General features: G+C 38.8%; 1 protein-coding gene across 1 annotated transcript in view; it reads right to left on the bottom strand.

Moving 5' to 3' along the window:
• Nucleotides 1-17,099, bottom strand: part of LOC123457464 (vomeronasal type-2 receptor 116-like) — a 32,644-nt gene extending 15,545 nt beyond the window's left edge. Inside the window, 1 exon segment of the mRNA XM_045141360.1 lies at nt 17,037-17,099. Coding sequence (XP_044997295.1) covers nt 17,037-17,099 — 63 coding nt within the window.
• Between the last annotated feature and the right edge of the window lie 66 nt (nt 17,100-17,165).

Below are 17,165 nucleotides of genomic sequence, written 5' to 3'. Positions count from 1 at the left end.
CTTCAACATTGTTTTTACCTCATTACAGGATTCCACACAGAATTTAGATTTTATGTTTATACAATCCACTTCCACCACTGAGTAAGGCATTATTTTTTGTTGTTGCTTTCACATTATGTGTTCAAGTTGGATAGTAAACAAATAAGTGTGAGGGGCTGGACACATGGCTTAGTGGTTAAGGTGCTTGTCTGCACAGTCAAAGGACCTCAGTTTGATTCCCCAAGACCCATGTCAGCCAAATGCATAAGGTTGCATATGCAACTGGAGTTCTTTTTCAATGCTGGATGCACTGGCCTGCCCATTCTTTCTCTTTTTCTACTTCTCTTCCTCTGCCTCATTCTCTCTCTCAAATAAAAATAAATTAAATGTATGAGTATATGATGAGGAGCCTGGTTTGTATTAATGTGAAATGTATAGAAAGTTGCACAAATTTAGGTAATTCCTTTTTTGTGAGTTGAGATAGATATTGGGACTTGAAATAAGGCCGAACTGTCCTGATTTATTGCCTTATTTCAAATCTAATTAACATTTTTTAATTATTATCTGGGCCTGGTACCACATGCATTTCTTCCCAGCACTTGGGACTCAAACATAGGAAGACTGTCATGAGTTTGAGGCCTTTCTGAGACTACATAGTGAATTCCAGTTCTGCTTGGGCTACAGAAAGACCTTAACTTGAAAAAAAAATCATTACTCACTGATTATAAGTGAAGAGGGGAGAATTCATCCTTGAGGACAGAAAAAATTTCTGTGAACAGTATTGAGCATATTGTAATTAGTATTTTATGTCAATATTTCATTTTTATTGTTTTAAATATAAATCTTTATTAACAACATATTTTATATGTGTACATGATGTATTTGTTCCCTCTTATCCCTCATTCTTGCACCCATTTCTCTGGGGGCCTTCTTACATGGGGTTAAAGGTAATCCTCATAGGGCTGTGGGATATGCATTGTGGGAGCAGCAGTCAGTTATTTTTGTGGGGTGGGAGTGCCTCTCATGATGTTCCAACATGTGGATCTTACAATCTTTGTGCCCCACCTTCCACAAAATTCCCTGAGCCATTTTGGCTGGGTGTTAAATCCACTTCAGTGAAAAGTTCTTAGGAGCCTCTAGATCTCTGCTTTGGTAGGTGTTGAATATTCTCAAGTTCTGTTTCCTTAACCCTGGTGGTTCTTATCAGGTTCACTATGGAAGTAGCATTCTTGCTCATCTCAATTCCTCTGGATATTCATCTGTGGCTTGGCTGAAGCACAAGGAGTAGCTTATATCCTCATGTCTCCCTACCTTATGAAAAAGAACAGATTCCCCAATTAAGAATGAGTCAGTCTAGTTTAAATGTGATAAGCATTATAATTTAAGGAGGAGAATTTGATGTATGTAGCCCCTCTTTTAACTAAAGACTCATGAAATCTTGACACTGGAAAGCATAATCTTTGTCTCCATAGGATTATGGTCTGGTTCTCAATTCTGGATATGGGTTCCTTTACACTGAGTGGATCCCTTAGCCAAAAAGAAAACTACTGGTTACCTACCAATCCTGTGTGCCACTATAGCACTGGAATGTACATTGTGTCAGGGTGTTTGCTTCTGTGTAGCTTTGATATGGTTGCTCAGACCATTGTTGGCCATTTCCCCAAATAGTTCAGGAAGCAATTTCCAGCTCTAGACAGGCTAACTGCCTGGATACTGGCTCTATTCCAGATTCCATACAGGACACTTTATGCTCTGTGTCAGCAGCATATAGTAGTGTCTTTGAATTAAAACAACTATGATATTCCACCTTACTGCACTAACAATAATGATCATTAAGACATCAAGTGAAAACAAATGTTGGTGAGGATATGGAAGAAAAGGAATCCTCATTCACTGTTAGTGGGAATTTAAACTTGTACAACCACTATGGAAATCAATATGGAGATTCCTGAAAAGGAAGAACATAGAGCTACCAAGAAACCCAGTTATTCCTTTACTGGACATCTATCCTAAATGTCCCAAGTCTCACTACAGAGATATCTGCTCAACCATGTTTATAGCTGCTCAATTCATGATAGCTAAGAACTGTAATCAACCCAGGTGCTCATCCCTGGGTGAATAGATAATGAATGTACAGCACATTTACACGATGGGATTCTACTGAGTGGTACAAAAAATACTGTGAAATTTGTAGAATATGGACATATGTGGAACAGAGTATACTCAGTGAACACACACAATCACAGGAAGAAAAAAAGCTTTGCATGTTTTCACTCATTCTTGTCTCCTAATCTGGACCAGCTTGAGTTGCCAACATAGCTGATAGGAAACTCAAAGCCCAGACATTAGGGTTGGAAGGCTTTGGTGGTGGAGGCGGGGGGAGATGAAGGAGATATGATGGGTTAGGTTTGTGGGGAAACAAACACAAAACTAAATCCAAAAATGAACTATTACCATATAAACCTTTATCCCTGGAGGTCAAATAAAAGATATAACCTTCAACAGGAATATGGGGTGAGTACCTGAAAAGAAGGGCCCTGGAGAAGATAGGATGAAGCATTACCTTAATTTTGTTGTTGTTGTTGTTGTTACCATGGGCCTGTAACTCTCAGAACCAGAAATTGGTTGCTATCCACAATAAACTGTTGATCTGTCAGAGCTTCAAGGTCTCCCCCCAAAAAACAAACACGTTTCAGACAAAGTACTTGGACAATTAGGTGAAGCCAGTTAAGATACTGCTTTTCTATTTAGTTAACATGGAACAGGATGTATTTCTACATGAAATTATTAATTTGTGTGACATTGAAATTTGAGCTTGATGCTCTTCCATCACATATGTTTATCCCTTACCCAATTCTTACCATATCCCTTCCTTACCCAAAATATTGCTCATGTCATTCATGTCATATATATTTATTTATATTTTGCATATGAGTGACTATATTTGTCATCTTGTTTTTTATTGCCCATTTTTACATCAGTTTCCATCTCCCAGCTCCTTTTAGACTAATGCCTTCCCCCAAATAGTTAGTCTTCTGTTATCATTACTATATATGACATAAACATAAAATGTATTCTGTTTTGAATCTGATTTATTTTCTTTAACATGACAGACCCCTAATTCATACACTTTGCTAATGTCTTACTAATAGTGTTTCTTTTTTTTTTAATTTTTTTAAATTATTTATTTATTTATTTGAGAGCGACAGACACAGAGAGAAAGGCAGATAGAGGGGGAGAGAGAGAATGGGCACGCCAGGGCTTCCAGCCTCTGCAAACGAACTCCAGACACATGTGCCCCCTTGTGCATCTGGCTAACGTGGGACCTGGGGAACTGAGCCTCGAACCGGGGTCCTTAGGCTTCACAGGCAAGCGCTTAACTGCTAAGCCATCTCTCCAGCCCAATAGTGTTTCTTATATCTAAATAAAATTCTACTGTACATGTTTATATGTATGTATATATGTAGGTAGTTAGGTATGTAATTTTCAGTGCTCTTTAATGTGAAAACTGGTATGCAATCTGATTCTGATCAATACATTTGACTATTGATTCAATGATGTCTAGGAAGTTTGGGACTCCACTTTTAAATATCATTTATATGTTTCCATATTAATTATCTTCCATATGAATTCATGGGAAATATTTTCTCCCTTCTGAGGATGTCTAGTTTCTCTGCTGTTTTCTTTCTTGTCAGATGCCTTTTATCAGCATATGTTACCAATTGTCCATACTTGCTGTTATTTATGGAGGCACTAGAGCCCTTTCAGGAATTTCATTGTATATAAAAAGCATTAAAGAATCTTTCTGGGCTGGAGGGATGGCTTACAGTTAAGGCATTTGCCGGAAAAGCCAAAGGACTCAGGTTCAATCCCCTAGGACCTATGTTAGCCAGATGCACAGGGGAGTGCAATCATCTGGAGTTCGTTGGCAGTGGCTGGAAGTCCTGGCAGGCTCTCTCTCTCTCTCTCTCTCTTTCCTCTTTCTCTTTCAAATAAATAAAAATAAAATATTTTTTAAAAAAATGATCTTTCCTACATATGCCTCAAGTTCAAAATTTCATGTCTTCTATTGAAATTGTTTATAAATTTTCAATTTATATTTTAATATGGTGAGAAATACAGTTCTTGTTTGTTTTTCTGTGTGGACATTTATTTTTCCATCATTGATTCTTATGACATTACTTATCTCCAATACATTGTTTTGGTATACATGACAGTTTTTCATTGTTGTTAACAAATATCATACCAGAAGCAATTTATGGATGGAAAAGAGCTTCATTCCATGTATATCGTGATAGGAAAACATGGGAGACATGAGTGGGAAGCTGAATCACATTTGCATGCAGGACTCAGAAGAACAGTGAGTGACAAATGTTCTCCAGTGTGGCTCCACTGCCTGAAGTTTTCATAACCTTCCCAATCCTTGGTAACTGCATACATCAAAGAGGCATATGATTTCAGTTCATGTTCTGATTTTCTTGAAGCTTACTGGAATTCATTTTTGCACTTTATCAAGTCTTCATTAAGTTTAGTCAATTGGTTACTGAAATCTTCCATTTGTTGACTCATCATCAATTTATTTATATTAATCTTGAGGGTTCTAATGTTTTCTTTAAACAAGATAAGCCTACTGTAAAAAGCATAATATTCTAAGAGATAACTGTTAAATTTCAATGATACAATTGTTGGTCATTTGATGGTTTGCTTCCAGCTCATCATTTCTTTGGATCAAGGTCTCTTTTGACCTACCAATGAGGTTGCTGTGTTTTCATTTGTTCCTGTGTGAGCTGTGGAATCAGGCCTTTTTCTATGGTACCCTGACTGGTCACTGGGTACCAACATCCCTGTTTACCTGAGTTAGAGGGTGCACAGGACAAAGACAACAACTTGCTTCCACAATAAAATAAAGACTCTTCCTAAAATGGATAGATAACAATGCAAAAAAGCCAGCAAAAGTCAGAAAACTGAGAGATTGCCACCAAAGATGCCTTGACCTACAGTAGATCTCAACAACCAGTTGTTTAAACTTAAATAAGACTTGATCAAATGCAAGAATAAACTACAGGAAGCATCAAGAAAATCAAATCAGAACTCTAATTAAAATTTGCCTCAAAAAAGTGATGGAAATGATGCAAAATAACACAACAGAAAACAAAAATCAAATAGAAATTACAGAAACCTCTCTAGAACCCCTCACCAACAGAGTTACTTATGTGGAAGACAAAACCTCAGACCTGGAAAATAAGACAGAAGAAATTGATCAGAAGGCCAAAAACTGCCTAATTCAAAAAAGCAACTGAACAGAATGCAAGGGAACCAAGCATTTGGATCCTGGCTATATCAGAAGGAGATGAAATTCAGGCCAGAGGCATAGCGACCATATTCAAAAAAATTATTGAAAAAAATTGTCTGATTATCACAAAAGAGAGGCCCATCCAGATACAAGAAGTCTACAGAACACTGAACAGACATAACCAAATAAGAAACTCTCCAAGACACATCATATTTTAAATTCTTAATGATGAAAACAAAGAGATAGTAGTAAAAGCAGCAAGAGAAAAACAATTCACAACATACAAAGGCTGTCCCATCAGAATTACATCAGGTTTCTCAATGGAAACCCTAAAAGCCAGAAGGGCCTGGAATGGAACACTTCTATGTCTGAAAAACTATGGCTTCCAACCCAACCTTTTCTACTGAGCAAAAGTATCCCTCATAATAGATGGTGGGAGGAAAACTTTCCACAAAAATGTCAACTCTATGATTATATGAACACAAAGTCAAACATACATAGAATATTTGAGGGGATACTCCATGCAGAACATTCAAACAATCAAAGAAGCATGGAAGGCATCATGACAGGTTATTTCTTGCTAAGTAGGTTAGACCATGAGTTGCTGGAACAGATATTGGTCATTTCCCGCAGTCGACCATGTAGTACCTTCTGGCACTAGATACGCTGACTTTCTGGGGACTGATTCTCTCCTGGCTTCCAGCCATGCCATTCCATTTTACGTGTCAGTTGCATGTGGTGTCTTCAGCAGTAGGGTCTTACCACTAACATTTGGTGGGTCATCAAGTACTCTGACATAAATCTGTCATTCTTTTAGGAAACCTTGCAGGTTTCTCTAATCAAAAGCTCATTCATTGTGGATGGTAGCCCCATGCTGGTACTGGGAGTTACATGTCAGTGCCCACTAAGAAAATGAGGAAAAAGATAACTAATATACAAGAGTTAGAGAGGAGAGAGAGAGAGAGGGAGAGGGAGGAAAGGAAGGTGTATAAGATTTAGGTTAGACTTGATCCTACCCTATCTAGTGTCTTGTGGTTCAGGTATTTCCTGTAAGGGCCTGGTGAAGGTTCAGCCATTTGGTCTGCCTTTTAGGATGTAGAATTTATGTACCATTGCTGTTTGGGTCTAAATTAGTGTTCCCCACCCCTTCAAAGTCCTCCCTTCCCTCCCCATCCATCCTATTGTATAGTACATGAGATGCTTGCTAGGTATGTAAGGAATCTTGGGTAGATTCAGATTAGGTGCTGTAGATGAGTGAGACTATGTGGCGATTTTTTTTTTTCTTTCTGTGATTGGATAAGTTCACTGAGAATGATCTCCGTTGGAGAAACTGCTTCTCTTTTTCAGATAGATGCAGATCCTAAGAAGAGAGCCACCCCATCATACCTCAAAAGGGCCCCAGCTGAAATAATGAAAATTGGTGAAACAAGCAAGGGTGCTGTTTTCCTGATGAACTGGATACTAGCACAAGGGGGAAGGAGACTAATACAGAGAAAAATCAACACCTACCAAATCAAAGAGCCAGAGCCCCAGAAGCCCCCAACACCTCATCACTGAAGCAGACCAAAAAATGAACCCGGGCTGGAGAGGTGGCTTAGCGGTTCAGCGCTTGCCTGTAGAGCCTAAGGACCCAGGTTTGAGGCTTGGTTCCCCAGGTCCCACGTTAGCCAGATGCACAAGGGGATGCACGCATCTGGAGTTCATTTGCAGGGGCTGGAAGCCCTGGCATGCCCATTCTCTCTCTCCCCCTCTATCTGTCTTTCTCTCTGTGTCTGTCACTCTCAAATAAATAACTAAATAAATTTAAAAAAATTAAATTAAAAAAAAAAATGAACCAAACATGGCTCAGGGAAATTTTATGGAAGAGGGGGCAGAAAGAATGTTAGAGCCACATGTTGGGTCATGATATGCAGAGACATTTATTCTACCAATAACTGTGGTCTAACTCCATAATGCACGACCCATATACCTCAACAAGGAGAGGCCAAATGGAGGGGGTAGGTCATGGATGAGCCTAATAATGGTACCAAATGGCCTGCATTTGCTGAATAAAAAACTAATTTAAAAAAAGAAAAAGAAGCATGGAGGGAAAGATTTCTTCTCATATATATTATTTAGGGCAAACAACTATAGTTCATATTCTCCCAGTACATGTGGGAATGATGTCTTGGGACATATACTGGACAGTACAGTGTTTGTTGGCATTTTTCCAGTCCCTGTTGCTTCCTGTATCCTCACAAGTCATGGTAGAATTCACTGTAGCTTGGGCTATTTCTTGGAACCAATAAAAATTCTAATGCAAAACAGTTCACAAGAAAGTGTTATGTGTACTGTAGCTCTGGATAGAAGACAAAAATAAGGATAGGAATAATTTTTGCCCTGAATGTGGTGATAAAACATAATTCTGAAATAGTTTATGACTTTTTGGAGAAATGATGGACTTATCACAAATGGATTTCAGTGTCTTCTATATTGTTCTGTTTTTATTGCTTTACATTGTCCATATAAAAAAGTTTCATTACAATTGAAGAGACATTACTTAGTGTTGATATAGTGTGTTTTTAATGAAAACTTAATATAGCTTTGCAAGTACTTGCACAGATCTGTAATATCCTTAGTCAGTGGGAAGAAAAATAAAAAGCTATCATGCTGGTCATAAATTCTAGGGTTGTTTCTGCAGTAAGACATTTTTACCTTCAGATCTTTTTGCCTCTCATTTTAGGCATGTTAAAAACCCAGGGAATGTTTCAAATGTGAGAGAAGTGAGGTTGCACTAAAAGTCACAAAAATAGATTTTCATCAGTCATGTAACATGGTTTTCTGAAGGAAAATAATTTTAAGAAAAATTGAAAAGGCAATCTTAATTACTATCCAATAATCTTACCTATAAATCTTCCACACAGCATACTCTAACTTGAGTTTACAGCCATCTCTTCTAACTTAAAAAGAACATTACTCTTAATTTTATTCAATGACTACCACACATTTGAAAGAACATACATAAATATGAAAGATATTAAAGCATGAAAATCAATAAGGAAACTGCATAAACAGATAAAATATATAATCATAAATTTCAGGCATATAAAATATCACATTATGCAAGATAATGCTCAATATACCCATGGCAAAAATATTAAAATTGTTCAAATACTGAGATAAGTAAAAATTTTAAAAAGTAAAGGCTTTTTAAGTCATTTTTTGTTTGTTTGCTTTATTTGAGAGCAACAGAGAGAAATAGACATAGAGGGAGAGAGAAGGGGCATATCAGGGCCTCCAAGCAGTGCACATGAACTCCAAACACATGTGCCACCTTGTGCAACTGACTTACATGGGTAATGGTGAATGGAGCCTCAAACCAGGATCCTTAGGCTTCGCAGGCAAGTGCATAACTGCTGAGCCATCTCTCCAGCCTAAAGGTAAAGAATTTAAAGATAAAGTCAAGAAACTCTTGTAGAACTTATAACAAATATGATGAACAATAAAATGGTCACTCTTAGAACATATAGCTACTAAATATGAAAGAAATTGTACAGTAAGAAATGAAAGAAAATGGAGGAAAGATACTTCCAGTTAAAATGGCGGCATAGAGACCACACCAAAGCAACCTAGGGGGGAAAAAAGACCAAAAAAACTCAGCAAAATATACACTTTTACTAAAAAGTGAGTTGTATAGGAAATTGAAGCGGCAGTGGAGAAGTAGAAGAGATCCAGATCATACAGAGCCCGCACAGGCAGGCAAAAGCGGCTCCGTCAGATCAGCCAACTGCGGCGGCGGTGCACCAGAAAGCCGCCAGGCTCGACTTCAGCCACAGGAAAAGCGAGATGCGGGAGCTTCCACATACACCGGCGCTCTCCGCAACTCAGGAAACAGGAAGGGAGAGTGGCAGTGAGCAACGGAGGAGCAGACCGAGAGGTAGAAGAACACGTGGAGCAGCGAGCAAACCAGAGCAGATGTGGCTCCCTCCCCTCCCCCACTGCCTGAGCCCAGCTCCGGCAAACAGAGCAACGGTCTGGGGACCCAGCCATGCCAACTTGAGCCGACAGTGGGACCCAAGCAGGAGCAGAGTTTGGCAGCAACATCAGTGGCTCTGGCACCAGCAATAGCGGCCCCAGCAGTAGCAGCTCCAGTCACAGCAGCAGCGGCAGACCCAGCAGCAGCAGACCCAGGAGCAGCAGCAGCGGCAAACCCAGCAGCAGCAGCTTCTGTGGGAGCAGTGGCAGTGGACACAGCAGCAGCAGCTTCAGCAGCAGTGGTGGCTCCAGCAGTGGCAGCTACAGCAGCAGCAGAGGCAGCAGCAGCGGTGGGTCCAGCAGGAACACCTTCAGCATCAGTGGCTACAGACCCAGCAGCATCAGCTTGAGCAGCAGTTCCAGCGGCAGGGGTGCTGATCTGCAGGGCCAACACTTGCCAGGCTCAGTTTGCCCCACAGGAAAAGCCAGTGCCCAGCTCCAGAAATCAGAACAGCAGCCCGAAGACCCAGGTAGCAACTTGACTGAGACCAAAATCATCCAAAGTAACTGGGATTGCATGTGGAAGGGTCTCACTTGGTCGCAAATTGACTTGGATGCCTCAACAGACGAGAAATCTTAACCTCTTTGTTGATAGAGGATCTGGCCATTATAATAACTACTCTTGCATACATACTTGGGGCTGTTTTTGATTGAATGTGTACAGTGTTTAGTTAAATTTTAGAATCTACCTGTATTTTATTCCACTCAGCCTGCATGAATACTCCTAAAGCAGGGAAACTCAATCCCTAAGAACATCTTTGTAGATACTCTGAGAGACTTAAGAGCCACACCTAACACCTTAAGCTCCTACCCTGAAAATATATTACATCAAATCAATTGATACAGCTAAGAATACCCAGCTAGCTAGAAAATCCAAGCATTAACTTAATCCAAGATGAAAAAATATACACATTATAACACAAGAAACACTAAAAAGCAAGATGATATAAATCCACCTAAAAGTATTAATGCATCAGAAATGTCCTCCAGGGAGAACGAGTTAGAGGAAATGCCTGAGAAAGAGTTCAAAAGAATGATTATAAATATGTTCAAAGAGGTCAAAGAACAAATCAAAAGAAACAAAGAGGAAATCAAAGGAATCAAAGAAGACACAGGACACAAATTTAATGAACTAAAGAAGGCAATACAAGACATAAGTAAGGAAATAGAAATAATAAAGAAAAACCAATCAGAATTACTGGCAATGAAGAACACAGTTAACAAAATTAAAAACTCTGTAAAAAAATCTCACAAGTAGGATGGATGAGGGAGAGGACAGAATATCTAAGCTAGAAGACCAGGTGGCAGATCTAATAAAGTCCAACAAAGAGAAAGACAAACTTGTAGAAAAGTATGAGTAGAAATTTCAAGATATTCTGGACACTAAAAAAAAGATCCAATATAAGAATTCAGGGCATAGTTGAAGGAGAAGAAATCCACTCCAAAGGCATAATAGGCATCTTCAACAAAATCATAGAAGAAAATTTCCCCCAAATTGGGAAAGAGGTGCCAATGCAGATATAGGAAGCCTTTAGAACCCCAGCCAGACAAAATCCTGAAAGAATCTCTCCTCGCCATATTATAATCAAACATCCAAACACACACACCAAAGAAAAAATATTGAAAGCAGTTAGAGAGAAAAATCAAGTGACCTACAAAAGCAAGCCTATCAGGATTACAGCAGATTATTCAACACAAACTTTTAAAGCCAGAAGAGCTTGGAGTGATATATTCCAAGTTCTGAAAGATAACAACTGTCAACCAAGGTTACTTTATCCTGCAAAGTTATCCATTCAAATAGATGGAGAAATAAGGACATTCCATGACAAAAGCAGGTTAAAGGAGTATTGGAAGACAAAACCAGCTCTACAGAAAATACTTGATAGAATTCTCCATGCTGAAGAAAAGGAAAAGCATACATAAAAGGAACCCAGAAAAAAAAACAAGCAATACTCAAATACTAGTTAACTGAAGAGAGCACAGGTAGAACCGGAACCACCAAAAAAAAAAAAAAAAAAAAAAAAGGCAAACATAACTACTCACCTTTCAATAATATCTCTTAATATCAATGGCCTCAATGCCCCAATGAAAAGACATAGGTTTGCAGACTGTGCAGACTGGGTTAAAAAGCAGGATCCTACAATTTGTTGTCTCCAAGAAACTCACCTTTCTACAAAGGATAGACATTATCTTAGGGTGAAAGGTTGGAAGATGGTGTTTCAAGCAAATGGGCCCAGAAAACAAGCAGGGGTTGCTATCCTAATATCAGACAAGGTAGACTTTAGTCCGACGTTAGTCAAGAAAGATAAGGAAGGTCACTTTATATTGAACAAGGGCACACTCCAACAGGAGGGCATTACAATCCTAAACATATATGCACCTAATATGGGGGGCTCCCAAATTTGTCAAACAAACACTGTTAGAACTAAGGTCACAGATAACACCAAACACAGTGGTGGTGGGTGACTTTAACACCCCACTCTCATCAATTGACAGGTCATCCTGGGAAAAAATAAACAGAGAAGCAACTGGACTAAATGAGGTCATAGAAGAAATGGACTTAACAGATATATACAGGACATTTCATCCAAAGGCCACAGAATATACATTCTTTTCAGCAGCACATGGAACATTTTCTAAAATAGACCATATATTAGGACACAAAGCAAATCTTAACAAATTCAGGAAAATTGAAATAATTCCTTGCATTCTATCTGACCACAATGGAATTAAACTACAAATCAGTAGCAAGAAAGGCTATAGAGCATACACAAAATCATGGAAACTAAACAATACACTACTAAATGATGAATGGGTCAATGAAGAAATCAAGAAGGAAATCAAAAAATTTATAGAGTCAATGATAATGAGAACACAACATACCAAAATCTCTGGGACACAATGAAGGCAGTTCTAAGAGGTAAATTTATAGCCTTAATTGCCTATATTAAGAAATTAGAAAGGTCACAAGTAAATGACCTAATGCTTCGCCTTAAAGCCTTGGAAAAAGAAGAACATGGAAAACCAAAAATCAGTAGATGGGAAGAAATAATAAAGATTAGGGCAGAAATTAATGAGATAGAAACAAAAAGAACAATCCAAAGAATTAATGAAACAAAGAGTTGGTTTGTAGAAAGGATAAACAAGATTGAAAAACCCTTAGCAAATCTGACCAAAAGAAAGAGAGAAGAGACACAAATTAATAAAACTAGAGATGAACAAGGTAACATCACCAAAGATTGTAGAGAAATTCAAAAAATCATAGGGACATACTATAAAAGCATATACTCTACAAAGTATGAAAATCTGAAAGAAATGGATGATTTCCTTGATCTATATGACCTACCTAAATTAAATCAAAATGAGATTAATCACTTAAATAGACCTATAACAAACATGGAGATCCAAACAGTTATCAATAATCTCCCAACTAAAAAAAGCCCAGGCCCGGATGGATTCACTGCTGAATTTTACCAGACCTTTAAGGAAGAGCTAACACATTGCTTCTTAAGCTTTTCCAGGAAATAGAAAAAGAAGGAATTCTACCAAACTCCTTCTATGAGGCCAGCATCACCCTGATACCAAAACCAGGCAAAGATAGAACAAAAAAAGAAAATTACAGACCAATCTCCCTCATGAACATAGATGCAAAAATTCTCAACAAAATATTGGCAAACAGAATACAAGAGTATATCAAAAAGATCATTCACCCTGACCAAGTAGGCTTTATCCCAGAGATGCAGGGATGGTTCAACATACGCAAATCTATAAATGTAATACATTACATAAACGGGTTGAAGGACAAAAATCACATGATCATCTCATTAGATGCAGAGAAAGCATTTGACAAAATCCAACATCCCTTCATGATAAAAGTCCTACAGAGACTGGGAATAGAAGGAACATATCTCAATATAATAAAGGCTATTTATGACAAGCCTACAGCCAACATATTACTAAATGGGAAAAACTGGAAGCTTTTCCACTAAAATCAGGAACAAGACAAGGGTGTCCACTGTCCCCACTTTTATTTAATATAGTTTTGGAAGTCTTAGCCATAGCAATAAGGCAAGAGACACACATAAAAGGGATACAAATTGGAAAGGAAGATATCAAGTTGTCATTATTTGCAGATGACATGATTCTATACATAAAGGACCCTAAAGACTCTACTAGCAAACTGTTAGAGCTGATCAAAACCTACAGCAATGTAGCAGGATACAAAATAAATGCACAGAAATCAGTAGCCTTCATATATGCTAACAACAAACACACAGAGGATGAAATTAGAGAATCACTCCCATTCACAGTTGCATCAAGAAAAATAAAGTACCTTGGAATAAACCTAACCAAGGAAGTAAAGAATCTCTACAATGAGAACTTTAAAAAACTCATGCGAGAAATTGCAGAAGACACTAGAAAGTGGAGAAACATCCCCTGTTCCTGGATTGGAAGAATCAATATTGTGAAAATGGCAATCTTACCTAAAGCAATCTACACATTTAATGCAATCCCTATCAAAATTCCAAAGGCTTTCTTCATGGAAATAGAAAAAACAATCCAAAAATTCATTTGGAATCACAAAAGACCTCGAATATCTAAAATAATACTGAGCAACAAAAGTACGGCTGGTGGTATCACCATACCTGATTTTAACCTATACTACAGAGCCATAGTAACAAAAACAGCATGGTACTGGCACAAAACCAGACATGTAGATTAGTGGAACAGAATAGAGGACCCAGATGTAAGCCCAAGTAGCTATAGCCACCTGATATTCCAAAAATACTCATTGGAGAAGAGACAGCCTCTTCAGCAATGGTGTTTTGAAAACTGGATATACATCTACAGAAGGTGAAAATAGACTCTTCTCTCTCTCCATGCACAAGGATTAAGTCCAAATGGATTAAAGACCTTAACATCAGACCGGAAACTCTGAAACTGCTAGAGGATAAAGTAGGGGAAACCCTTCAACATATTGGTCTTGGCAAAGATTTTCTGAATACATCCCCAATTGCTCAGGCTATAAAACCACAGATTAATCACTGGGACCTCATGAAATTACAAAGATTTTGCACTGCAAAGGACACAGTGAAAAAAGTGAAGAGGCAACCTACAGAATGGGAAAAAATCTTCGCCAGCTATATATCTGATAGAGGATTAATATCTAGGATATGCAAAGAACTCAAAAAGTTAAATAATAAGGAATCAAACAAGCCAATCAAAAAATGGGCTATGGAGCTAAATAGAGCATTCTCAAAGGAAGAAATACAAATGGCATATAAGCATCTAAAAAAATGTTCTACATCACTAATCATCAGGGAAATGCAGATTAAAACTACATTGAGATTCCATCTCACTCCTGTCAGATTGGCCACCATCATGAAAGCAAATGATCATAAATGTTGGTGGGGATGTGGAAAAAAAGGAACCCTTCTACACTGCTGGTGGGAATGCAATCAGCCATTGTGGAAAACAGTGTGGAGGTTCCTAAAACAGCTAAAGATTGATCTACCATATGAAAATGGAGGAAAGAAATTGCACATAACTGTAATATGTAATAAATTTTGCCAGGATTTAATTATTTGAAATTTACAAACAACATATTTAGGATTGGTCACTGGTAGTATCAATGTATGTCTCCCTATAGACTCAGGTGTTACTGAAGTTGCATTTACAGCTTCTGTCCCTAGCAGGCAGATTTATGGTGAGGGGTGGAGGAAGTCATGTCACTGGGAGTGGATCTAAATTCCAGCCTAATGGTTGTGTTCTACTTCACATGCACACAGAGTTTGATAACAGTTTAATTTGTAAGTGATGATGTGCTTGCCAGAAGATAGGGAACTGAGAGATTTGAAACTGGAGAAATTTGACCAAGTTTTAGGTTACTGAAGATGCTAATATCAAACACATTAGCAACTTTATGAAAGCAACAGGCCGGAAGAGGGAAGAGACCATTCCTCACTATCTAAAAGAAAGAAACACGGATTAATCAGGTTTCTTAGGTGGGAAAAGCTTTATTTATTCTTCCCCCCTCAAATAAAAGACCAGAGAGGATTAAGAAACAGTGAAAGACCAACCAATAAGAGAAAAATCAAACATCTAATAAAACTGAGAGGCCACCCCAAAGTAGACACAGGCAGAAGGAAAACAAGGAAATATCCAGGCTGAGAGAAATGCTCTGTTCTTCCTACCAGGCTGGGCAGGAAAGAGGCAGACTTACATGCACATTCTCACAGGTGAGAGCACAGGGATAAGAGAGGGGAGGGGTTTAGCATGGACAAGACTCTATAGTTAATTAGGATGGATTTCTGTCATCAGACTCAGGTATGCAGGGGAGAGACCTGGTTGTCCAGTGTATTCAGGGCCTGACCCAAGGCAATATCACCTTGGTAGTGTACTGCCCTGGGGAAACAGCAGGGGTTGCTGCAGCCATTGTGGATGAGATTGGATCAGATGCTGAACTCCAGTTCTGTCAAAGTCAGGAGGGTGATATCTTCTGATTCTCTCTTTGGGATATGGTCCCTGACTACCTGCCTGGAAGAAGCTATCTTTGTCCTCTTTCCTCCAATAAGGGCTATTGATATGGTATTATGCCAAAGGCTTTGATTGCATTCTGCCCAAGCTCTTAGAATTTGAATGGAGTTAAGGTGAAAAAGAATGGATTAGCTCCTTTAGTGGAAAACATGCCACGATTGGACAACATTCAGGCTGTAAAATGGCTACTGCTAACTGCACATATTCAGATCAATAGTGAGAGAGAGAGAGAGAGAGAAATTGGTGCAGAAATAACAGGAAGTTTGACAAGGAGAACGATGTAAGTTTAAAGTTTCTCGCAAAGACCAAACCATGAAATCAATTGTAATTGCTAAAGAGAAATCTCCTGCTCTGCATTTGTACGATAGAAAATATGTCCTGAAGGCAAGAGAACACTCACTAACTTGTGAGAATGCAAATTCTTTTGAAAGGAGAGAGCTTAAAAACAGAATGCCAAGAATGCCACATGCCGGAGCCTGCCGGCTGAAAGGGTTCGAGCCTGATGGGGAGTGAGGATTAAGGAAAGACAGAAGAAAGAGTGAAAGCATGGACTCCAGTCCAGGGCTGAAGCCAGGACTGAAGACATGGTTTATTTCACAGCATTCCTTTTTATATCTTTTTACAAACAGTTTTTCCATAGACAAAGACTTTATGAGCTTTACAAGTTCCTATCAAAAAACCTTCCTGTCACAGAGTTTTTGCATTTCAATCATTTCTCAGTACAAAGGACCAGCCAAATGGCTGAGGATACCTAATCTTGCTTACAGGTAGGCTGCTATAGTTTTGCTAATGCCTTGCTGCCAGATGGCTTCCTGACACTGCAGATACACAATCTTACTTGTAGGAAGGCTGCTATAGTTTTGCTAATTCTTGCTGCCAGAAGCCCAGAGCTATGGATACAAGTCCAGCCAGAATGGCTCCCGACAGCCACAGAAGGTGTTCTCTGCTCAAAGTACATGTCAAGGAAATAATTTTCAAAAACTGAAAGACACACAGACACCACTATAGCTCTGGTGGAAGGCTGGTGCCAGAGATGGCACTGTAAGTCACGTGGTACTTTCTTTTGAAACATGAAAGATACAAGATTGAGGGCACTTTTAGTCTTGCCACATGGTCCAGAGAGTTGCTGAGGCCCTGAAATGCATGGCAAAGTTAGTACTACTTCCAGGAAGCACAGGGAGGCATTATGGGAAATTATGAATGTAAATCCTACCTTGCACTGGAGACCACAGGATATCAGTGACACCAGAACCATCAGGTCTTTGCCAGGGAACATGTAGGCGCAAACTGGAACTGATCAAAGACAAAGGCTATGTGTGCTGTCAGTAGCAGAGCTGGGGGG

This window comes from Jaculus jaculus, unplaced genomic scaffold (genome assembly GCF_020740685.1).
Source record: "Jaculus jaculus isolate mJacJac1 unplaced genomic scaffold, mJacJac1.mat.Y.cur mat_scaffold_57_1_531177_arrow_ctg1, whole genome shotgun sequence".
Taxonomy (NCBI): Eukaryota; Metazoa; Chordata; class Mammalia; order Rodentia; family Dipodidae; genus Jaculus; species Jaculus jaculus.
This window is presented reverse-complemented; position numbering and strand designations above follow the sequence as displayed.